We start from the raw sequence: 26,538 nt of genomic DNA, 5'->3' as shown, positions 1-26,538 counted from the left end.
GAGGTAATGATGAATATTTAGTTTTCTTTCATATACTTGTTTCCATTATATTCATAGTGGCTGTGGAGACTGACCCTGTGACCTCTCAGCTGCATTCACACAAATAAAACGCTTTGTTTTATTCTATAATTTACTTCTGCTTCTTTTTAACTCACTGATCCCTTTGTTTTTCTTTACACTTTTTCTTTCCCTCTTTTTATTCTTTTCATATCACTTACTCCCACCCACTTCTTTTATTCTCTTCTTTTATTCTATAATTTACTTTAGCTTCTTGTTTAACTCACTGATCCCTCTGTTTTCCTTTACACTTTTTTCTTTCCCTCTTTTTATTCTTTTCATATCACTTACTCCCACCTACTTCTTTTATTTTTTTTCCATCCTTCTTTCTTCCCTAGCTTTTTTTTTTTTTTTAACTTTCTGCCTCAATTACATTTTCTAGCATTCTCTCTCTCTGAAACACTCACTCCCTCTCCTCTTCCCACAGTTCATCATCATCCTTACCCTAAAAAAAAATGCAATTTCTAACCTACATCTGTTAAAAGCTCAGCGTGACTTTACAAAACCACAAAACGACATAACATATTTAAATTGTGCCGCTGGAGGATCAGTTTCACAGGCTGCAACAAAGCAGCTCTTTGTTGTTGATACAACCAGCGTTCACGCACTCAAAGAAAAGTCTGATTATGCAGAAAAAAAAAGACTTTGTAAATGAAATGAATAAAAAAACACAAATTATCTTAAATATATTACTACAGAGCGTTTCTCACGCAGCGTATCAACTCTTCCTCCTCACACCTCTGCAGAGTGTTTGCTGTGCTATAGAAAAAGACATTGCCGAGCTAAAGACGAAGGACTGTTTACTTTCTTTTTATAGCTCCTCAACACAAAAAACAGACAACCTGGACAAACCCCCCCTCCTCCCTTCTTCCTCCTCCTCCCCTTTTCTTTAAATGGCATGAAGTGAAAACAATTGCTGCAGACCGGTGGAGCTGATGGTCTGAATGCTTTGACTGATGGTGCATGTCTGATGTAATGGGACAGAATGTTTCAGGTTCACAGGAGGTAAATCAGATGTGCACTACGTGGAACAGACTCTAACTGAGCATCCTCCGCTCTCCCCTTTACTCTACGCATATGGAGATTAAACTTGTTTTTGTTTCTCCTCACAGAGTCAACGATCCATTCCAGGGAAGCTGAGACTCTCAGCACATATACATTGTTTTTTTTGTTTTTTTATTATCATTATTGCTGGAAATGGACACTACAGGGAATGGACACAGTTCAGTGCAAAAGCCATGTAACCTACAATCTCAGTGTGAGATTTGATGACCCTAAAGAAATAAAGGAGTTCATGTTTGTGCTGCAGTTGCTTTGTTTCTCCTCTTTTTTTGCTAAATTTACTAAAGATAATTACACTTTGGCCCTTAAAGTTTGTGTAATCGTTCCAGATCATTTCACAAAGGAGAGTCTTTCTTTTTGTGTGTGTGTTTAGCCCCTTGATAATTAATAAGTACAGTTGAACCCACTTCACATTTAGCTCTGTGTCTTGACAAACATCTTAAGTGTTGTGCATCACTGCCGTTCATCTGCATGTCAGCTGGGCGGGGTCGTAGAAATTCACTTTCTGATGAACAGTGCATGGGTGAAATGCTGTATGAGCAAAATATTAATTATATTCTTGAACCTTTAAAGACATACTGTATAATTAACTCTATGCTACTGTATGATTCATATTTTTGTTTAACACAATTTTCACAGATAAAAGAGACAAAAATGAGTCTCTAAGCTTCTTCCTGATCAGAAACATCAGAGAGACTCAGTAATTTAGAGTTTCTGAGTTTAACTCTGCACCAAATCTGAACAGTTAGCGCAGTTAGCATCCGTTAGCATTGGTTTATGTTGTTTTCCAGCCTGAGTGTGTTGAAAAAGTTGTGCTGATGCTGTAAGCCGGTGCATATTCTCATTTGTCCAGGTCATAGTATTTCAAAGGAGGTTGTCGATGTGCTGATGCTCTTTGAGTTACAGGTGAGAGAGCAGAGAGCATCGAGACGGTTTGAGAGAGACTTGAGGGGGCTTTCACACCTACCTCGTTTGGTCCGGACTTTCGGACTTTCCAGATAGTTCGGATCAAATTGACAGGTGTGAAAGCTCCCCCGGACCACGGTCCGGACTAAAGACCGAGTCTTTGGTCCAGCCTCAGGAGGTGGTCTCGGTCCGGACTATCCTGGACCAAGGTCCGCTGCTGCGTAGTGTGAAAGCATTTTTTTTGGAAGGTTCAAACTATCAGACCAAATACAGGAAATAACGTCAGATGCGCTCGTGCCGAAAAAAGTAAATAAACAGAAAAAAAGGAAAGAGGAGCCGCGGCAACACTTGGGGAGAGGAGGAGATCATATTATATCCAGATTTGGTCAGAGGGATGGGTGTGTCAGTGTAGGCTACACTTGTAAACGTTTACACGGAATTAAACAGTAGAGTGTTTAATATAAATCCCCAAACGATACATGCAAGCCTATTTTTTTTATATAATGACCCGAATATATATTTTTTCCGCCGAAAAAAGTCTGAAAAAGACGGATATTTATCAGCGGGTGACACCAAACAACGTCTGCCCCAGCAAGTCAGAGCTTTTATTTCTCTCACACTCACACACAAGTGACCTGGAGAGATGCAGCCGCATCTGACAGGAGGATCGCGCGTGTGCGCGCATAGCGTGTGTGTGTTCCCCTCCACTACACAAAACAGCTGATCGCTGATCGCTGCCGCTCTCATCAATGAGAGCATTTCGCCGCGGCACAATCCTCTTTTTTTCTCTCCTTTCATCAGCTCTAAACTCACTCTTCTGCACCGCGATTACAAACCACAGCGTGCTTTCCAGCAGTAGGCTATATTTTTTCTTCTTTTTTTTTTACACATATTTTTATTTTATTTTTTTCAGAGCACTTTCTATGCGCTAACGTCAGACGCACGCTCATCCGTCATGACGTTGGTAGATCCTTTAGTCCGCTGTCATAATAGCAGTGTGAAAGCGAACTTTACTGGACTATATGGAAACAATGTAACAAAAAAAAAAATTAAGTCCGGACCTTGGTCCGGACTATTAGGTGTGAAAGCGCCCACATGTTTGAGCCTTGTAGGGACCAGAACCAGAGACCAATCAGGCGAGTATGGGCGCTTTCACACCTAATAGTCCGGACCAAGGTCCGGACTTAATTTTTTTTTTTTGTTACATTGTTTCCATATAGTCCAGTAAAGTTCGCTTTCACACTGCTATTATGACAGCGGACTAAAGGATCTACCGACGTCATGACGGATGAGCGTGCGTCTGACGTTAGCGCATAGAAAGTGCTCTGAAAAAAATATGTGTAAAAAAAGAAAAATATAGCCTACTGCTGGAAAGCACGCTGTGGTTTGTAATCGCGGTGCAGAAGAGTGAGTTTAGAGCTGATGAAAGGAGAGAAAAAAAGAGGGTTGTGCCGCGGCGACATGCTCTTATTGATCAGAGTGGCAGCGATCAGCTGTTTTGTGTAGTGGAGGGGAACACACACGCTATGCGCACACACGCGCGACCCTCCTGTCAGATGCGGCTGCATCTCTCCAGGTCACTTGTGTGTGTGAGTGTGAGAGAAATAAAAGCTCTGACCTGCTGGGGCAGACGTTGTTTGGTGTCACCCGCTGATAAATATCTGTCTTTTTCAGACTTTTTTCGGCGGAAAAAATATATATTCGGGTCAATATATAAAAAAAAAATAGGCCACATAAAAAAAATGCATGTATCGTTTGGGGATTGATATTAAACACTCTACTGTTTAATTCCGTGTAAACGTTTACAAGTGTAGCCTACACTGACACACCCATCCCTCTGACCAAATCTGGATATAATATGATCTCCTCTCCCCAAGTGTTGCCGCCGGTTGCCGCGGCTCCTTTTTCCTTTTTTCTGTTTATTTAATTTTTTCGGCACGAGCGAATCTGACGTGACTTCCTGTATTTGGTCTGATAGTTGGAACCTTCCAAAAAAAATGCTTTCACACTACGCAGCAGCGGACCTTGGTCCAGGATAGTCCAGACCGAGACCACCTTCTGAGGCTGGACCAAAGACTCGGTCTTTAGTCCGGACCGTGGTCCGGGGGAGCTTTCACACCTGTCAATTTGATCCGAACTATCTGGAAAGTCCGAAAGTCCGGACCAAACGAGGTAGGTGTGAAAGCCCCCTTAGACTATTTTATTATTTAGGATGTTTTTTTGGGAAGTGGCCAAATGTTATTGATCATGAGTGAGTTTTTAATTTGATCAGCAGAGAACTTCAGTCTGTTGTGTAAATACCTGGTGCTGTTTTATTTCTTCTTTCTATGATTGAGGCTGCACGTCAGAGCTGATCCATGCATCACTTCTATATATATATATTTACATATACTGTATATATAGAAGGAACATTATAAGCCCCCGGAAACAAACACGCTAAACCATTTACAAAGGATTCACTCAGATGAGTCTATCACAGGGCTTGAGACAAGTCATTATGTTGCACTGCTGCATTTTATTTATCACAGTCTGAACTCAACACTGTGTGCCTACTTCAACATTCATCATTTGTACATACTACTCCTTATCCATTAGTACATACTATTCTGTTCTCACATTATTTATATATATTTTTTTACTTTATTTATTCTCTTATTTTTCTATTTGCATTGTGTGTTATCTAGGGGTGGGCAAAAATATCGATACGGCAATATATCGTGATATTTTGTATCGCGATACAATATCGATATTCAAAATTTGAATATATCGATTTTTTTCAAATAATAAATCATGTTTCAGACGTAAATCCAGTACAACTGGAATCTGCTACCTCAGACAGTGTGTTGTTCATGCAAATATGTTGTTGTAACTTGCGCTTGTATAGTTACAATAAAATGGCATGGATAATTTGAATTACGTTGTTTTGACTCAGTTTGTCCCATGAATTATCACTATCATCTGATGTACATACAACTCGGATTTTAAGATGCATAATGCCTTTTAAATTTTTCAGTGAACTATGTAGAATATCGCAATATATCGCAAAATTTGGATATCGCAATATCATATTGTATTGTATCGTGACTCAAGTATCATGATGCGTATCGTATCGTGAGGTCCTTGGCAATGCCCACCCCAAGTGTTATCTGCCCAGGGATTCATTAAAGCAGAAGTAAGCGATCCGGTGGTTATCGCTAACTTCCTGTCAGCCGGTGGAGTTAGCGGTCCCCGTCCTCGTCCCTACATCACCACATTCACGCGCATCCCTTGGCTGCACACACAGAGAGGACCGCCCCTTTATGCCGTTCTCTCTCCTCATTGGATAAAGGTTGTAGGATACAAGGAAAGTTTTCTCCTCGGCTTACAGCAGAGCAGAGTGACTGACAGACCCGTGTTTCAGACCAAACACTCTATATAAGTGATTGCTGTCGGAAGATAGAACTATTTAAGACTTATATTAACACAAATATTCCGCTTACTTCTGCTTTAAGTCTCTCTTATCATATCATATCTTATCTCAGTCACTGGTTTCTGCCCTGTATGGAAACACGAGATGTGGTCACTTCGGGATCATCCAGCCTCGAACCACGTGGCTCTGTGGACCGTCACATTCCTAATTGCGCCGCTGTCACTGCCACCACCGCCTCGAGACCTCGGATGTTTCCAGCGAAGGCCATTTCCACGGCTCGTGTGCTCCAAAAAAGCTTCGGTGCAGCGTTGCTCGACAAACAGACACAGTGGAGAGAGAGGGCTTCAAACTTGTGCACTGCAGCGCGCAACCTCTGAAAGGTGTTAAGGTGCACAAAACAGCCAGTCAGCCCTTCTTCAGTAATATCAGCTAAACCTGCAGATAAATGGGCTGTGAACCGAGTAAACAGCGGTCACATGTACGGACCAGTTTTCAATTACCTGGCGGTTAACCCCGGCGAGAGGTCTCCGATGCTGCACAGAGCAGCGGCTCATCCCTGCATCCCCCGTCCCTCTGTCTCCCTCTCTCCCTGCTCCTTAGTCCTTAGGCATAAATCTGTGTTCCCGTCTTTTGTCACGATGACGAACGCCCCAGTTAGTCTATAACGCTGCACTAAAGATTTCATTTTTACCCACCTGTGCAATTACACACACACCTACTTTCTTTATCCGCCTTCATTTATTTTGTCATTTAATTACGTCGCCGTCTCTGGGTTTTTTAAATTGTGTCATCATTTTATTTTCCCACCTCGTCCCCCGGTCCCTTTTTCCTTTTATCCTTCACAGAGAAACAGTAATCTCTGTCAATATAACTGCTGATGAAGATGGTGATGTGATGTTACCGCCTGATGATGGTTTACGGGTCAGGTGAATGAATTATTAACTCTAATAGCTTCTATAAATAGCTATAATTGAGTCTCAATCATTTAAGGGAGGCTGCTCTTGCTTTTTTGCCGATGTGACTGACGGCCAGTGGGTTTTACCTCTTCATTGCTGCTGCATAAAGTGCTGCAGCGTGAACATCCATACTGCATCTTGACTTTAAACAATGTGTAGGAACATTTTGTATACAGACTTTTAGTCCTTCATGGATTTCAGACTCAATCCAGATTTTTAGGGTTCTGCCGATCCTGGATCCACTGTTTAAAGATTTGTCTGAATCCAAAACCAAATACCAAATCCAATCCTCCAATCATCGGCCTATACAGTAAACATATTATAAAAGCAGCAAACAACTGTAAAAACTATGTGCAATAACTTTCACCACTATTTTGCATCACACTCAGAACATCACCGAATATTTAAGCGTCATTCAGGATTCAGGCTTTAGTGTTTTTTCTCATTCAAAACAAGTAAGAAAAAAACCCAAAAAGTGAAATTATTTCCACAAAGCAGAGAAAATGGAGGCCTATAAGTATTAATGTATGTGTTATTTATGCCATTTTTACATTTTTATGTTAAAATAACAGCTGTTGGTTGGTGTAAAATTACCACGATAACGATGCTAATTTCCGTTAGCCCGTCAATGGTGTTTTCCATTATATGTTAGCATCGAGCTAGCGGACTTTGTGATAATGACAGCTGTGCTGTAGCGCTTTGAACGTTGTCGTTCAGGAGGGCAGAGGAGCGTTTGTAAACCTTCTCATAATCATTGGCAGCATCATTCGGTTGATGTTCTAAAGTTCAGCAGAAACCGAACCCCATCAAAAAGCACAAAATTTGGACAAATACGAAACCGAATCCTGGAATTGGGAATATGGATGTGTGTCGGCGAGAATCTGGCAATACGATACGTATCACAATACAGGGGCAACCATACGATATATTGCGATATTATAAGCAAGACGATGTTTTTTTTTTTTTTTTTTTTACTTTTTTGACTTTTGTTAGTTTTTTTGTTGTCTAGCGCTTGAGCACAGACATGTACAGTACTCTTGTGAGATCTCATCGATTGTCGATACAATATTGCGATATTTCAGTGTATCAATATTGTCTTTTACCCTCATATGAGAGAAGCACATCGAAAGACTTCCATGGGCTGGTTGACGCAGACAGGATGGACATGCATTCATAATAAATCCAATTTCCCCCCATGTTCATGACTGACACATGCCTGGGCAGAAAGCAGCCGCGGACATTCGACACACACCCAAAGGGCTTGTGGGAATTTATATGGGAGCAGCAGTGTAGTGTCCCACATCCCTTTCTTGATAAGCCGCTGTCACGCGTCCGTCAATGGGTGGAAATTAATGAAAAAGAAAAAAAAAAAGGTGGAGACGTAAAAAGATGCAAAGGGATATTTTTAGAAAGCACCAACACGACTGTGACTGGGTTTTTTTTATCCTGGAAATTTCTCAGACACTGTTTTTTTGTTTTTTTTTCCTGCAGCAGCAGCAGCGTGGGGCAAATGCGGCAGATACGTGCTGTTTATGACATGTTATCACTTTAGGATCAGTGAGTTGTTGACACATCATAGGTGGGAGCCTATAGTGGAGCAGCCATAAAGATGTGGATGTACCTAAAGTAGCTAAATGTGTCTGGATGACATACAGTAAGACACTAATTAATGTCTCCATAGAGCTGCCTGTGTGTCAGCTGGTTTCTCTTCTGCTCTCTGTGTTCACAGTGGATGCTGTCATCATTACCGATGGCCGCTGCACCGTCTCTATGATTTTCCGTGTGTTTTAATGCAACAACATGTGATCTGTCGACAGCAGGAATAAAGCATGAGCTTGTAACTTGTCTTCCTGTTGTAATAGAAAAACCTAATTTTAACCCCTCTGGTTGATAAACTGTTAAACTGCTAAATGAGTAATGATACATTATTTCTCTGCACATCTAGTTTTTACTCCTGTGGATTTACATCGAGCTGCCTGTGCAGCCTGAAATCACCTCCTGCCATCTTAGGGAGGAAACTCCCACATTTTCGTTTTCTTTAGCGTCGTACAGGTTTGTTCCAATTACAGGTTTGTTCTTTGTAGGGACCATTGATCTTTGTGTAATGTGTACAGTCCATTTTCCAACGCTGTGTTGGATAAAAACTACAAATCTGAGCAGAGTCTTTATCTCTCTGAGATTTCCACTATGTGTAACTTATTTCTAAGTTTCTGAGATATCATTAAAGGGATACTGGCTGCGTGAGATGCACAGGATTTGCTGCGAGATGTTCTTCCGTTTTTACATCATACATCAAATGGTTTACAACGACCAACGAACATCTCGCAGCAAATCTTGCGCATGCAACAGAGCCACTGGGAGCTACTGCTACAACAAAGATAAAAACAGAGATCACATTAATTTTTTTCCAACAACTTTTTCATGTGGTGGCTTCAGGAAACTTGGGTCAGTACAGACGAGCAGTATGGAGGTATCTGGATGTTTCATTGTGTGTGTTTTGGACGATTCAAAAGTGAACTCTATCCACCGCCATTATATGAAAATCCGTCACCAGCCGGACCCCCCTGGAACTCCTAAAGGGTTTTGATAACTCTGAAGGTTCTCCAAACCCTTCCTTGGCATGACGGTATCCCTTTAAGGTAGTCACATTAAGGATATGTCATGATAACTTCATGACTTGGCGCTCTTGTTCCCTGTTTTGTTAGTTTGTTTTGTCTACATTTAAAATACAACGGCCATCATATAATTCTTATTCTGTCATATTTCAACAGTTTTAATATTGTTATCTTTTCATCTGTTCTTACCTGCCCAGGGACGACAGGTGAAAATTAGCGAATGCTGCTACATCTTTTCTTGTCCAACCAGATTAATGTTTTTGTGCATTGTCCCTGTTTTAAATAAATAAATTCCTAATTCCCTGGTTTAACTAACTGCTCTCCTCTGGCTCCAAACAATTTTATCTATAAAATGCATTTTCATATCAAGAGAATAAAATGTTATTTCGAAAATTTTGTAAACTCTCCTAAGAGAGAGAGGGATTAAGACCTGTAACATATAGTAAACATTAACACAGTGTATAGTGGGGACACCGACCTGTCTGATGGTCCGGGCCACCAGACTCTCCAGCACCGGTCCTCTGTCTTCATGGAGCAGGTGAACTTCATCCAGGATCAGGAGACGAACGATCTGAGACAACGCCACGTCTCCAACGCTCTTCCTGGTCACAACGTCCCACTTCTCTGGAGTCGTCACCAACATCTGGACACAAACACAACGGACTGGAATGAGTCTAAACCGAGAATACATCTGGACTGACTGTGGTCAAACAGCCTCCATCCGGTTTGATAAAAAATCATTAAACACATAAATTAAAAACAAAGACTGAGCTGTGTTCTCATCTGGATTTACTGTAAAATGATCAGGTATCTTTCTTATTCCTTGTTGAATAAAATCTGTGTCTGTGCACGACACAAGTTCACGATTTACACATCTTGTATTTGTCACAACACCACAAGTCCTTCACTACTACACATTTGGATCGAAGTAACCCCATAAGACCACGACTTTGAGAAGTGCGACACAAAGTCAAGATCAAGACCATGTCCAATACTAAGACCAAACCAATGCGAGACCATTTTTAAGACCATTACTGTATTTAGTACCAGCACTCACAATAATCATGTGACTTCAGATTTACATTATTCCTCAGCTAAAAAGAAAAGATGATTTTATATAAAAATCTATACCATATTTTATTGAAATAAAGTTTGGATTGAACAGAATAAAATCTCCCACTTCAGACTCTGGTGCAACCAAGTTTTTCAGATTACAGGTTACAGAAGCAGATCATTTTGTATAACAGTTTGAATTATCTTTAACTTATTGAATTTCATCACATAAACCAAAGTGAGCGAGTGACAGAGAGAAACATCTGTGGTTAAAAAAAAGATGTCACTGCAGCTGTGGTCTTGACTGGTCTTGAGAAAAAAGTCCAGCTCGGCAGGAGACAAGACCAAGTCCTTGAAAACGTGGTACTGGAGACCGTTCTCAAGTACCACAACACCAGTGTAGCGCTTAGAACTTGATGCATCACGATTTGTGGCAAACACTCATCAGCCTGTCACTCAAACAGACCCTGCCTTCAATTACTCTCAACTCTGAGCCTTAATAACAAGTTATTTAAAAGCTTGTCATGAAGGAGAAATCATCAGCTGTCGAGACTCAAACTGCTTCGTGCCAGGCTGTAAACATGTTCATTTCTGCTGTAAAATTGGGAGTATTGATGGTATGAAATGAACTGATCATAGGTGACCTGATATCTGAGGTAAACATTGTTTACGACTGGAAATGCCCTTTAATCTGTTTCACAAGGGTGAAATTACAGTATTGGCATGTATCAAGCAAATAAAACATCTAAGGAGATTACTGAAACTACTAAAATCGGGTTAAGAATTGTCCAACGCATTATTAAAAACTGGAAGGAGAGTGGGGAACCATCATCTTCAAGGAAGAAATGTGGTCGGGAAAAAGAAGCGATCGCTTTAAACATTTGGTGAAATCAAATCTTTAAAAAAAAACGAGACTGTTGTGACATATAAGCGTATCGAAACGATGCCACAGCGAATGTGTGAAGTAATCAAAGCTAAAGGCGGTCCAATGAAATGTTTTTTTTTGGACGGACAGTGTATTTTTAGCACATATGTGAATGTGAGAACTGTTTGAAGACGGGCTTGAAAAAAATAAATCATAATCTCCTCTAAAACAAACTGGGTAGTTAATTTTATCGGGGGGTTCTTTGCCTCAGTTGGTCACATTTGAGTCATTTTCTTTACGATCTTTTATCGCCTCTTGTGAGACCCCCTCAATTTATGACTTTCAATATTAAATCCCCTGCGTTTCCCTTTTTTACAGGTTGCCAAAAATAAAATAAGAAATGACATTCTCTCTGATTTCCCCGCTAACAGAGATTCATTTAGAGATTATTGATGAGAAAAGATTCTCCCAACAATTTCCCGCTCACTTAAACTGACTGACACACACTGTAAAACAAAATCCCTCCAGAATACTATGTCAGATTCATGGTTCATCAATACCCAATTGCCCGTAGCTCCGCTCATTACAATCCAGAGAGAGGCACCTAAATCATAACGCCATAATAACAGACAGAAGATGATTCACAACTCGTGTGTGTGTGTGTGTGTGTGCTAAGTGATATTAGATTCCCGCATTCTCCTGCGAATGTCATGATCCAACAAACAATCAGCGTCTTATATCTACTTTTATTTGGCATTACTATCACACTAATTAAATTGAACCGTATCAACACACATCAGCAAATGTATTCTCTCTTTTCAAGAAAAAGAAAGAAAGAAAAAAAACACTACAATGCACAATTAATGGTGTGTGAACTGTTTGGCAACCAGTTCGGGGGAGTGCAAATTCCTATTAAACTCTTTCTGTAAAAGCAGTTCATTACATCCTCTCTAGTTTGCATTTAAATTAATCTATCCAGCCATTAGAGAGTGGCGTGCTCACAGAAAAGGAAGCGCCGGTTCCTAATTGGAGCTACTGGTTAATCTAAATGGAGGCTCTGGCAAAGGGAGAACAGGCCAAAGTGCTTTCTTAATTGCCTCAACAAATACACACACGGCAAAGCAGAGAAAACATGCCATTGTTTGGCTGAATGGTGTTATTTAGCCAATTCATCAGCCGCGGGGAAGGAGGGAGGAGGGAGAGGGGGGGGCTCAGCAAGACCGCCATCAATCCTCCACAAACCACTGATCCTCAGCATTTCAAAGGAAAACGCTAATGTTTCTCAAAGGTGACAAGTTAATCAGGAGAATAGATTCATAAAAGGAAATGAGGACGAGGACGGGAGCACAGCGAACTGAACATGGAGGCTATTTATAATTTTTTTTTTTTTTTTACACTCTGAACACATTTGACAAAAAGGAAAAAAAAAAAAAAACAGCTCTAATCCACTGTGGTGAACCATCCTGGCCTTGATCCTCGATATAAATGCACACAATGTTTATCAGGCTGTCTGAGCGATAGAGGGGAAAGATCAGAGTCTTAAATAACACATGAATTTTTGCGTTTGACAAAGAATATGTGTGATTGTGGATATATAAATGTAAAATAAAAAGATTGGTTTGTAATAATGTAAAAAATCAACAGTAAAACTTAGATTAAAGAACATTTTTTACAGTGAAAACAATGAAAAGAACTCCTGTATAGTTTCCTTTACTGATGAAATTCTTTTTCAAACAAGAACATGATCATATAAATTCTCTACGATATGAGACATTTAAAGAACAATCTCCTTCTTTTGAGCCTGCAACTTCATGTTTCTACAAGATCTAAATGTCAAAGAAATGTTTTGACACATCCATGCACATGTTTGGTGACAAGACACGAGTCATTTGAAACCAAAACTCACCCTAAGAAGAGTATAGTTGCAATTTATGTAATAAAAATAAAAGTTTCTTGTCTTGTGGAGATAATGCATATTTAAATAACTCTTTTCCTGTCAATCCACTACCCCATCTGGCTATATTTATACAGTTTGAAAGTATCTTTTTTTTTAATTTCCTATATTTTCCATCCTGTATATACAAGCTGTGTATTTATTCTTATTTCACACACTCCCACACTCTGCTATATTTTTTCAACCCTTGTACAAATAACATTTGTATTTATGTACAGAATCTTTTTTTATATTTTATTCTTTACCTTTACTCCTTTCTGCTACTGTAAAAGGTATATAATAGCATGTAATGTATCTTCTTATCATATTGCATCGTATTGTACCGTATCATATCTTCTTATGGTATCACATCAAAGAAAAGATGATAAAGATTTTTATTCTGTGGGTAATGGGGGCGGGACTAGATAAGCTTTTGCTTCTCCCGCTTTCCCTTTCGGCCATGTGTATTGTATTATCTGAACTAAGATGAAGTGTGATGATGATGATTTAAATTGACATGCCCGAAATAAACAAATTGATTGATTGATTGATTTCTAATCTTCTTATCATACTGTATTTAATTGTATCTTCTCATGGTATTGTATTGCATTGTATCGTATCTTATCTTATCGTCTTATAGTGCATCGTATCTTCTTATGGTATCGTATCTTATCTTCTTAAATCGTATCTTCTTATCGTATGGTATTATAGCGTTATCATATTGCATTGTTCCATATATTATCTTCTTATCGGATCTTATTGTATGGGCCTGTGCATATTCTCATTTGTCCAGGTCTTATGAAAAATCTTATTGTATCATGCTGTGTTGTATTGTTCCGTATCTTCTTATTGTATCATACTGTATTGTTTTGTATTTTATCTCCTTATCGTATCGTATCTTATCTTCTTATTAGATTGTATCTTCTTACTGTATCATATCATATCTGCTTATCGTATCTTATCTTCTTATTGTATCGTATCATATCTTATCTTATCGGATCTTATCATATTGTACTGTATTGTATTGTTTTGTATCTTATCTTATTGTATCGTATCATATCTTCTTATCGAATCTTATCTTATTGTATTGTTTTGTATGTTATCTTCTTATTGTATCATATCTTATCTTCTTATCGGATCTTATTGTATCATACTGTATTGTAGCGTATTATATCTTCTTATCGTATCTTATCTCCTTATATCTCATTATATCGTATCATATCTTCTTATCGTATCTTATCTTCTTATATCTTATTGTATCATATCTTGTCTCATCAAACACAGAGGTTTTCTAGTATCCAAGTATCTAATGGAAGAAATGCTGATTATTGGAAATATCAGCTTCCCGGTTCTCCTGCATAACTTTAATGGGCTTCGGGGTTTTAAAAGAAATGATGTGTGGAAACATATTGCCCCGGAGATGAACTCCATCATTGTGTGCCAGGATATATGGCAGCGGGAGGAAAATAAATGCCCAGTCAGAGCCAGCTATGTAAATTCATGCTGAACACACTCATAAGCTCATGAGAGGCAGGAGAGAGCACGTCACTCCGAATCAGTGTGAGTGAAGAGGGGCGAGGCCGTCCACAGGTCCGTCCTCTCTCTGGGCTCACCACACTCGGGCTTCTCTCTGTAGCGAGGAGGACTGCGCTCTTCATATCGTCGAAGTGTGTGACCTGGATTTGATCAAAGTCAAGATCAAGACTGCATATTTTTCTGTCAATCAAACGTCTTCATTTATGTCTTAAATGTGCTGCCGCAGAGTTCGACCAAGTCTGAGTGGAGGTTCATACCCGAGCTGCAGATCAGTTTGGACGTTTGGATTTAGCCTGACCAGCAAAACGAAACAAAACCAAAACCGGTGAAGCTCTGCAACAAAGATCTGTGGACTGAGGAAACGAAAAATCCACCTCAACGTGTAGAAAGCTCGGAGCCGAAAGATCACATCTACATGACCAAAGATTTATGTCTCACATTTATTATATTTTTTTTATAATATAAAAGCCACGGACCAAAGTATGCAGATGAATGTCTCATTCTCTGGTTGTTAATTCTTTAGCTGAGACATGTTCAGCATATGGGAGACACCGGTGATATTTCCTGCAGCATTTGCAGCAAAGCTTGTTACCATATGTTTAGTTAAGGAGCATATTCCTTACAGATTTGACAGACCGCACACGCACAGACACACATACACACATACACACACATTCTTGTCTTCCATAAGCTGTGAGGACTTTAATTCCCCTCACCCTTCTTACCCCAAGCATCATTTTAATCTTAATATTATGTGATATGCATATGAATCTACACCTGAACCTACAGCCAAGTCTTTATGACCAACAGCTAAAATGTCCTCCATTTAAACCAAGACGTGTCCTCACAAACATATAAAGATAAAGACATGTACACTCACACACACACACACAGGAAATACACTTCTGTTCTAGTAATTACAAAAAAAATCAGTCAATTTAACCCATTACATTTCATTTATTTGCTTCAAGCCAACACCTGATAAGGATGAAGCCAGGAAATGAATGATGCCACAAAAAGTCAGTCCACTCCTCATCTACATCTCACTTCGAACATTTGGTGAAATGTGAAATGAAAAAAAGAAAAAAGAAAAAAAAGATCACCACCATCTTGATTTCTGCCTTCAGTAAAAATGTTTCCCTTTTCTCTTCTACTCTCTCCATAACAACATTAACAAACCAGAACGTATGTTTTGTTTTGTTGTTGTTGCTGTTCTCCAGTGATACTGGTCAGTGCAGGTGTCAACAACCGTTGCGTGTTTAATATTTTATCATGTTTTTATTTTATTTTATTATTTACTATTGCTATATTTTATTGTTGTTTTTAATCTTTGTGCATTAGTCTCCATGTCATTCTTCTTGTTTCACTTCTTATATATACAGTATATATATACTTTTTCAATCAAAATGTAAAGCACTTTGAACAGCATTTATTTGCTTTGAAAGGTGCTTTATAATAGCCTAGAAATCTAGCTGCACCCTAGCGGCAGCAAATATATTTGCTCCGTAGGTGGGTCTAGAAACGAGCCATAGGAACTTTTTGAGTCTCGAACACCGTTTGTGTTCACCAATCACAGCGCTCTATCTGTTTAGAGAGTCGTTGGGCGGGCTTAATGCGATGATAACATACATTTTAATTGGCTTGTCAGGCTAACGTCATCCTGCTCTTTGCTCTGATTGGTCGTAGCGCTACCCTATTGCGTGCAGAGGCAGTTTGAAAGACAGCCTTCATCCCGCCCCCTGGATTGAGCCGAGGTCTACCGGTCGTTGCCAGACTATACATGTTAATGATATAGTCTGGCTTGTTAGGCTAGTATATATATAATTTTCAATCAAAATGTGAAGCACTTTGAACGGCATTTATTTGCTTTGAAAGGTGCTATATAAATAAAACTTGATTGATTTGATTGATTGATATGTTTCTGGCTTAAAATGAGTCAGTGTTTGTTGTTTTGCATCACGCTGATCAGTGAGCAAAGTGAAGTGAAGACTGGACCAAACACCACAGACCAGTCGGACGCTTCAGATCTGATCCCTCAGACCACACACAGAGGCGGTCTGGACCAAACAGTGTGAAGACGAGATGTCAGTGTGTCTCCAACGACTCTACATCTGATTTATAACGACCCAAAATATTTCACTGTTTGAAATGAAAACGACTTAATTTCACTGTGGAGCCGTGGACCCCTCCGTGCCCTCTCTCTCTCTCTCCCTCCCCCTCCTCCTCCCTCTCGATAACGGCCTCGTCAGATTGTCTTAAAAAAAACAAAGCAACAACACACATAGCTGTTTATTTGCATATAGAGCGAAGTGAGATCCGATCACAAGTGGTCACTCGAGACGCATCCTAATGCCAGGTGTGGAGTGAAGAGCTCAGAGCTGACCAGCTGTGATTGGATCACCTGAGACGCATGTTAATGCAGGTCTGAACAGGGCAAAGGAAACACACACACACACACACACACACACACACACCTTCAATCCTGTTTGACTGACTGGCCTCACATCTTTCTTCATTATTCTAATGATATATTCATAATAATGTTAAGTATGGACAAGAGCAACTCAATGATTCGTATGCTGTGAGTTCAAATAAATCTATGTTATTGATTGTTTCTTCATTATTGTAACTTATGTACATGTTGTTTTACAGACAAATGTACATATATACGTCTTTTATAAATAATATTTTTTGTATTTATTGCCACTACGCACTGCTGGAATGTAAATATTTTTCATAGGGATAATATCTTCTATGACTGCATATATACACTGCATAATAACCTGTGCTTTATGTAAGGGATAATGTAGAGTGAGCCGGTCCTTATGGAGAAATAAACCCCGACAGGATGAATGGAACAGCGTCTCAATCCGTAACGACCGGGCTCACTCTACATGATCCCGCTTATTACACGGCTTACGAGTGAAATAAATAATTTGAGACACAACGTTGACCAAAATACGACCTTTATATATGGAAAGGATCCGACACAATGTCTCTCTCTCAGCTTTGATAGGATGTGGCAACCATTTCTTCTATATCTGGCAAGAATGACTCACATTCATCTCTGTCAATGAAACTTCATGTTTTGTTTTTTTATGTAATACCTGGTACGTTCTGTATGTCAATGTAAATACTGTTTCTGTTTTTCCCCTTCTCTTCTGTCTGCTTGTCAATGTGTATTTGTTATTGAACAAGTGCTGTGCTTTTTTTTTTTATTACGTCACAATTCATCTGTTGTCCTGCTTAATTAATATATTGTAAATTCATGAATAAAATATATTTAAGAAAAAAAAAGACTTTTATCGATTCATAAATTGCGTCATTAAGCGTTTAAATCTGTCCATCGTATAAGTCCAGTCACTTTTCCTCTGTTTTGCTAACCCTCCTCCCGGCCGTGTGCATTTGTTTTTTAAGCGAAGTCGTTGAGAAATCAAACTGTGGAGCGGTGGATCATCATACACACATTGTGGTGTGTATATTGTGTAGTCGTATCTGTCATAAACAAGAGATTACGGGTTACGGGGCGTGTTTGTGTGGCGGTGATCTTACAAAAATCTTGCATAGTTCCTCTTTAAAAAAGGTTGTTTGGTTCAATGAAGGTTTAATTTGGACATACAGTACTTGATAAATGTCCAGTAAACAAGATTATGTAGTCCTATATAAAACATTTACTACGCTCTGTTCAATCCATAGACTTGTCCTCTGCTTTTACAGGATTTGGTTAAACTCGTATATGGAAAAGCAGCACCAGCCAACACATCATCCTATAGATGGATCCTGTGTCACCATCTCTCCACGCTGAGAGGGAATCATCCACCGGTTGACAACCCTGAGTGTGTTTCACTGTCGGTTTTGATAAACCAGCCACATTCACACACACACAGAGACACACACACTTCACCCCTCAGCCGCTCCGACATCACATAACCAACTGCACCAGCGACTTGTCCGCCTCCACCTGTCAATGGACCAGTGACTTCCTGACAGACAGGAAGCAGCAGGTGAGGACGGGGAGAATCAATCATCTCTCCAGCAGCCTCAGCACCGTCAGAGAGAGTCGTATAAAGCTGCTGCTGCTGCTGCTGCTGGTGCTGCTGCTGCTGGTGGCGGTGGCGGAGTGGTGAAAACGTCTGCTCTTCCCACTGCTCCTCTAATTCTCCACCTCCGGAGACCTGAACCGCTCGACTCCCGACAGTGACAAGTGTGCGTACAGACATGAGGTCGAGCCACCGGCCCTCTGCTGCAGTCACAACGCTCTGCAGCTGATCGCACTTATGGGATTTAAAGGAGAGGTGGTGGGATGGGGGGGGGGGGGTCCCGGGGGTCCCTCAACACTTTCCACCCACTCATGTCTTGATGTTTAAAGGGATAGTTCAACATTTCGGCAAATCGGCCCATTGCCATAATCCCTATAGTTTTAGCAGTAGGTTTGTTACCTTTAATTGTCGGTGCAAGCTGTTTTTAGAACGGAGGACCAGAGCAGCGAGCTGCTCAGAGCTACGCTACGGAGGCTCATGGGATTTCTTGGTTTCCCTCATCAAACTCATCAAATACACAATCCAACAACTCCAAAACGCTCTGGTGGACAAGTTGTGACCTGCACATTCACCACGCTATGAGATAATAACACAACGTTACCAGACAGAGTTGTTTTAGAGGGAAATTCATGCAAAAACTTCAAAAACGAAGGCTACGTGTATCAGCGGTTTTGAATGAATTTACCTCTAAAACAACTCTGTCTGGTAACGTTGTGTTATTATCTCATAGCGTGGTGAATGTGCAGGTCACAACTTGTCCACCAGAGCGTTTTGGAGTTGTTGGATTGTGTATTTGATGAGTTTGATGAGGGAAACCAAGAAATCCCATTAGCCTCCATAGCGTAGCTCTGAGCAGCTAACGGCTCTGCTCCGCCGTTCTAAAAATAGCTTGCACCGACAATTAAAGGTAACAAACCTACTGCTATGACTATAGGGATTATGGCAAGGGGCCAATTTGCCAAAATGTTGAACTATCCCTTTAAGTTATTAGTCTGAGCGCACCCGGAGTGAGTGAAACCGAGTCATTTTATGAGCACAAATTATTTCAATTTCATCCCAAAAAAACATAAAAAATCGCACTGAACATTTTCATAGATGGAGAATTGTCCTTTCATGTCCAACGTGTTCATCTAATGAGTGCAGTGGGAGTGAGTTTTTTTTAAAGTGGTACAGTGACACAGTGCGCAGTAGGTGTGTGTGTGTGTGTGTGTGTGTGTGTGTATGTGTGTGTAGCCACGCACAACATAGGCCATGTCAGATCACGCCAACTTTCAGCACTTAACTACTAATTAATCACAGCTCTGTGTGTCTGACAGGTGATCGGCTATAAAAATACTCTGGATCTTTACAGTGAGCGGCGCCGTGGCTCAAAACAGCCTGATGTTTCTCTAATGACTTGCGTCCTCTCTCTCTCTGTCCTCATTCTGCCGGTCTCCATGTTTCAGCAGCAGCAGGATCCAGATCTGCCACTAAAACACTCATTATAATCATATTTATTACAGTTATTTATTAGAAATACTGATGACACACCATTACCTATAGGTATTTGAATTATTATTCCCATGATAATGTGATACATGATACAAATAAGACTGGATTAAAGGAGAAGTGCCGTTTTTTTTTTACAACCTTGACCTTATTTCTGGCATAAAATACGGTCGTTTACTCACCCATATAACTTTGGTGTCATTAAGATCCTTCGGATGATATTTAGATCCATTCGAGAGCTGCGTATATCCATATAGTGGGAGTTATCAGGGCACAGAAATGCAGCCTCTAAATAACACATTATCTGCCACGAAACTCATTCATTTCAACATTATTTTGTTATAATTCGCTAGTGCTATTCCACCAGTTACCATCTATTCGTGGACGTGCAGCGGTTTGTTGTTCTCTGACCAGATGTTCCTCTCTCTACTTCCAAATCCTCCTTTCAAAAAGCTCCTCATCCGTTTACTCTGGCTCAAGACGGTATAAGGACGTCCACCATATTCAAAGTCATCATCCACAACCTCAAAATCTGACAAATATTCAGCCATGTTGCACAAAACTAGCAGCAGCAAATTCCAGGTAAACAAGACGACCGCCAGGGGGAAAAAACATACATACATAAATGTATTTATTTGCTTGTCTCTGTTTTTTCACTGTAGTTGTTTAAGGTTGAATAAAGTTTGGTTATGGCTAGACTGGATCTAAATATCGTCGGAAGGACTCCTAATAACATCTATGTTATATGAGTGAGTAAACGACTGTATTTTATGGCAGAAATAAGGTCCAGGTTGTAAAAAAAAAGAAAAAAAAAGGCACTTCTCCTTTAAATTGAATAAATTATTTCCTGTTCTGGGGTTTGGCCTTTACATTTTCTCTCAGCAGCTGTTCTTTAGTTTGGTTTCTGGGTGTGTGACTTGACTTTACAAAAACTGTGAAGCAGTTTCTACTTCTTGGATTGTCATCAGCTGATATTTCCACTCTGGACAGAGAAGGAGAGGAGGGGGATTGGGAGGGGGGGGGGGGGGGTCTTGGAAGTCCCAGGATGCCACCCACCCGCACACTGGCATCCACATGGCAGCATCCCTAGAAACCCTTTCTGTTTCCATGGTAACTATCACAGCCATGGAGAGAGAGAGGGAGAGGGAGAGGAGGATGTGGAAAAGATGGGGTGGGAGGGAAGAAGATGGAGCGGCGAGGTAAGAGAGAGGCATTTACTGGATTGCTGGTTTGATGTGAACGACGAACATCTAATGAAAACGCTGCATTGGCGCTTACAGCTCTGTGTGTGTGTGTGTGTGTGTGTTTTCATTTTACAGTAAAAGGGCGTTTCAACTTACAATGCAATCACAGAAGGTCGGACATTCTTTGTGACATGTTGCACAACGTTAAGACGCATGCTTAGCTGTCTGTATGTTCCCACACTATGAAAACAAACTTGCTCATATATTCATATAGCTCAATAAATTTGCATGAATACCCAATTGACTGTTGGGATCACTGTATACTGTAGAGGAAGTCGAGGAAGTCACTTCTTTACATCCACTGAGAAGCAGGAAGAACCTGGATTTGCGGTTCCAATTTTGTGTCAGGTAAGATTAAAGCAGAAGTGAGTGGTCCGGTCGTTTTCGCTAATGCTGCGTTCCAGGCAGGCTTTTGAAATCGTAAATTACAGCTTCAAGTCACAACTTACGACTTTGTAGCGTTCCAGGCAACCCACTCGTGTTTTTCCGACCTGTTTTACCGGTGAAAGTCACTATAACGGCCACTCGTAACTTCCGACCCGTGAACTCGTACCAGATCGAACTGGTACCACTTCACGGTCGGAAAAATACGAGTTTCCTTGAACGCACCATAACAGTCCTCGTCGCTACGTCACCACATTCACGGCGTTCCTTGGCTGCACACACAGCCCTGCATGCCGTTCTCTCTCCTCATTGGATAAAAACTGTAGGATACGATAAATGTTTTCTCTTCGGCTCAGAGCAGAGCAGAGGGACTGAGAGACCCGTGTTTCAGTCCAAACACTCTATGTAAGTGATTGCTGTCGGAAGATATAACTATTTAAGACTTATATTAACACAAATATATCACTCACTTCTGCTTTAAGTTATGTTGTATTTTCTGGCTTCACTGTAGAGTCCAAATTTCCTTAATCGGAGCAGATAATCCATATTTCTACTCCCAGTTTCGCCGCGTCTATCACTACACTCTGTTGAAGTGACGTGAACACATACACTCTATATATGTGATTGCTTTCCCTTCAATTTTGTCTCCTTCATGTGTAACTTAAAGGGGAACTATGCAATTCCGGTCTGTTTCCTCCGTGTTGCTAACCCTCCTCCTGGCCATGTGCATTCGTTTACAACGAAGCTGGCGAGAAATCAATCAATAGAGCGGTGGATAACGTTATATATCATATACGATGTTACCATGTGTATATTTGTGTAGTCTTATCTGTCACAAACAAGAGATTACGGGTTACGGTGTGCGTTACGTTTGTGTGGCGGTGCCTCGGAGACGAGAGCTGGGACACCGGGTCGGAGGCTCTGATCTTACAAGGTTGGTTTTCCTCCATTCTCCCTGGAACTAGTTACAAAGTCGTTGATTTTACCATCATAATTACTCCAAAGCTGTTTTATTAAGGTAAAAATGAAGCATAGTTAAGCTAAAATTCCTGCATAGTTCCTCTTTAAAAAGAAAAATGACCCTGACCACGGCAACAGGACAAAACTGTCCAGTCTTATAACAGAGAGACGGTTATAGCTGCACGTACAGTATTACGGCAGGTTTTTTAAAGAAGGCTCTTCCCTCTCCACACACCTCACAACTAACTCAAGTCATGCCAGAGCTACGGCTGGACTGCGTGCATCAAAAAGAGCGTGATGAAAGAAACACAAAGTTTGGACGGATGGAGACAAAACCCAAGGTCACAGCGCGGCGGCGCGGTGTCGCTGCCTCGGCCCGGTTCGACAGCCCGGCGGACGCACTCACTGACTGACGCTAACGCAGCCCGATGGAAGGACGAGAGAGGAAAGTGAACGAGGCCATAAAAGTGGAAGAGAGAGAAAGAGAGGGAGTGGATCGGTGCAGAGCTGCAGTGGATCTGACTAATCGTTCTCTTTGTGAAGTCGTCGCACACGACCTGATTGAGATGCAACTTTAATACACCTTCAGATTAGCTGGAATTGGCCTCGTTTCATAGGAAGAGACCTCCGCGATACCACCACCCCCTTCCCCACACTCAACACACACACACACACACACACACACCTAAACCTTTCCTTTTCTGTATTCATAAGTCCCGTAAGCCTATAAACTTTAACTCTAAGCTGTGCAATCGCACAAATCCAACTCTTTTTGGATTTAACAGATATGCATGTTTCCCCCAACCTCCTCACTTTCATTGTTCACTCTTTCATGCTGAGATCCACCAACCTCCACTTCCCTCTGAGCTGGAGGAGTCCTCTGCTATCTCCAAATACTGTATGGGCTCAACCTGCAGCTGCCATCCCCACTGTAACAAACCCGTTCCTCATCTTATCACAGAGAAGAGGAAAAAACACTGCTTCTGTGACATTTATTATATATGAGTGAATAAATGTATTTATTTATTTCGAACAAATGTGCCTAAAATTGAGGAAAAATAAAATAAAAGCTTGAAATATAGACTTATTTAATTTTTTTCGGGACAATTTCGCATTTCGAGGCTTCAATACAAGGCAGACATTACAAACGAGCAGCATGGAGGTATGTGGATGTTTTTTGGTGTGTCTTTTTGTTACGAAGACAGTTGGTATCCATTTGCAACCGTTATATGGACATGCACTGCTACGCCGAGACCCCCTGTAACTCAGAGAAGCCACGGAGGAGGGTGAGTAGATAATGAGTGAAATTTCAATTTTGGGTGAACTATCCCTTTAATACCAATTATTTGTCACAAAAAACAAAACATCGAAGTTCGAAAAAGGAGTAGGAGGAAGTATGCACTTTTTTAAAATTCTCAACCCTTTCTATTCATCATGGGTTATATATCTATCTACCACATAAATATCCATATCAATAAACATACTGCATCCATAAAAATATATAAAACATAAATATGCTGCATAAATATCCATATCAATAAACATATATACTATATTCAAACAAATGTATAAAACATATACTCATAAATATCCATATATTAAGTTGAAGTCACTAAATGTTCCATCAGTAAAAGCAACAAAACACAAAAATATATAGTTAATCAGCTGCTCTGTGGTTAATTAACTGAACAACCAACAGAAATAAAACATCTAATTGACTGGCATATTAAATGCAATTAGCTAATTTTGTCATTGGCAAAATTATTCTCATCACGCTGACAGCTTTAACAACGGGCGACTGTGACTCACAGAGCACAAAGAAAACAAACTGTGCTGTTCAACTCAATCTTTAATACAGCATTAAGTTCTGAAGGGTCAATTTATCATCTATAATAAACAACCTCATAGTTCACTGATGTTTTGTTTTTATAGGTTGACACCTCATGAGTATCCTGGAGTATGTCTGACCACTGACTAAGTTGGCAGCACGACCATGAAACTTCAACGATAAGGTTGTTGTTATTCCACATTTTCATTACTGTCACTAAGTCCCAGAAAAAGACCTAAACTAACAATCACTCAGCACTTTCTGATTTCCCTCCCAGGCTGTGGCAGCCGTCCCTGAGCCCATTGATTTTATACTGACGAGCCAATAGGCTCAGGGCCAATAGAATAAAACTTGCATAAACACACACTCTTTAAAACACTTGAAGAACACCTGTGCACCGCCACCTACTCATTCATACAATAGTCTGATCTGTCAATCAAGTGGCAGCAGCGCAGCGAATAAAATCCTGCAGATACGAGAGAGCAGAGCTTCAGGAAGTGTTGACATCAAACAACCAGAACGAGGAAACGACAACGTGGTTTCTGACCGCGGTACGAGCCTCGGTGCCAGATGGGCCGGGTTCAGTGTGTTTGTGAAACTGCTGATCTGCTGGATTTCTGCACATCTTGAGGGAAAAAAACAACTAAACAACAAGAAATCTCTGAATGCACAAAGCATTTAAACACTGAGCCAGAGGGCTATAGCAGCAAGAGACCACGACAGAAGAACAGAGACGATGCAAATGTTCAGACCAAACCAGCATTTGGTCCAGGTGAGAGGGGTGTTGCGTTGATTCACTTTTGGCCTAAAAACCAAATCAACCTCGCTGTGAATGACCATCCTTCATTCACTCTTTCATGGCCACAGTTCACCATAACGCTCCAAGTCATAAAAGTCATCTCCAATAGGTTTCATCATCATGGTCTCCACAGTCCACAGACTCCACACCAATATAAACCATTCCTCAAAGGGCCGTGTGGCTAAAGTTTTTTTTTAATACGTCGGCACCTGTTTTTTCCGGGACCGTGAGTACCAAATATACAACTTTACCCTCAGCGCGCCGTGTCGAGTCCTGTCGGGACTGACGAGGACAGTTGACAGTGATTCTCGGTGCAGCTACAGTGAGCTTGGCGTTAATACCATAATCCATCCATGGTCTGGACCAGCGAAAAACTCGCCAACACAAACAATTACCAACACATACCTCGCTTCGCCTACCAACGGCCTAAATTCTCTTCAATCCACATGTGTCTGCTCCAATCCACGTATCTTTCCGGCACTAAACAAAACCTCAATTACAGTCATGCTCCACATAGACAATAGCATCATGACCAACATACTCATAGTTCACATACCGTCATACTTCACTCGATTTACTCTCAGCCCGGCATAAGTTTGGCGTGTGTTGAAAACACCAATAACCCTTATTCTATTTCCTGGGGCCACATGAGTATACCCCGGAACCCTTTAATCACAAAGAGGCCCTCTGGTCGAGATAGAGGTTGCCCATGCCTGGTCCAGACCGTCCAGACCAGACTCCAGAAGACCATGAAGCCTGATTATGCAGCTGACAAATCTGCAAAGATGTTGTGATCTCGTCTAGTAAACAAGAATCCCAGAGGACAGTTCCCAAAATCTTGTAGAGTTGTTTCATAAAGACGTAAAGCTGCTCTGAGAGTATAAGGGCTGGAACTACTATGTATTAAAACAGTGTTTCTACAGTAATAGAGTCCTTGGTGAGCAGCGTACTGTACTGTACATAGTTTTTATTTTCTTAAATGCTCAGCAGGCAACAGTAGTTTCTACCAAACTGTACTCAAACAGGAGGAAAAAGTGCATTATTAAGAACTATTTTCAGCAGTGGATTAATCCACCTTTGGTCCCTGTGTGAGTGTTTTCTGGGAGTAGGATGGTGTGTGTGTGTGTGTGTGTGTGTGTGTGTGTGTGTGTGTGTGTGTGTGTGTGTGTGCTCATGGTAATGAACACAGGCCTCTTTAACATTAGCATCCAGCAGGTCCAGGGCCCTGTCTCCTCTCGTAGTGCAACAAATTTGTTACAGTCTGAGTTTAGTGAAGGCGCGTACATCGTCAATTTATGTGAAATGGTAAATGGACTGCAATTATACAGCACTTCTCTGCTCCTATCGACCACTCAAAGCACTTTACACCACAATTCCCGTCCACACATCAACAGTGGCGGAGC

General features: G+C 40.7%; 1 protein-coding gene across 1 annotated transcript in view; it reads right to left on the bottom strand.

Moving 5' to 3' along the window:
• The window catches only part of ascc3 (activating signal cointegrator 1 complex subunit 3), a 190,123-nt gene that overhangs the window by 84,518 nt on the left and 79,067 nt on the right, over nucleotides 1-26,538 (bottom strand). The window contains exon 11 of the mRNA XM_083989923.1: nucleotides 9,484-9,648. Within this exon, the coding sequence (XP_083846049.1) occupies nucleotides 9,484-9,648 (165 nt within the window). The remainder of the gene's footprint in view (nucleotides 1-9,483; nucleotides 9,649-26,538) is intronic.

This window comes from Trachurus trachurus, assembly GCF_905171665.1.
Source record: "Trachurus trachurus genome assembly, chromosome: 16".
Classification (NCBI taxonomy): Eukaryota; Metazoa; Chordata; class Actinopteri; order Carangiformes; family Carangidae; genus Trachurus; species Trachurus trachurus.
The sequence above is the reverse complement of the archived record's forward strand: the minus strand, read 5'-3'. Positions and strand labels throughout refer to the sequence as shown.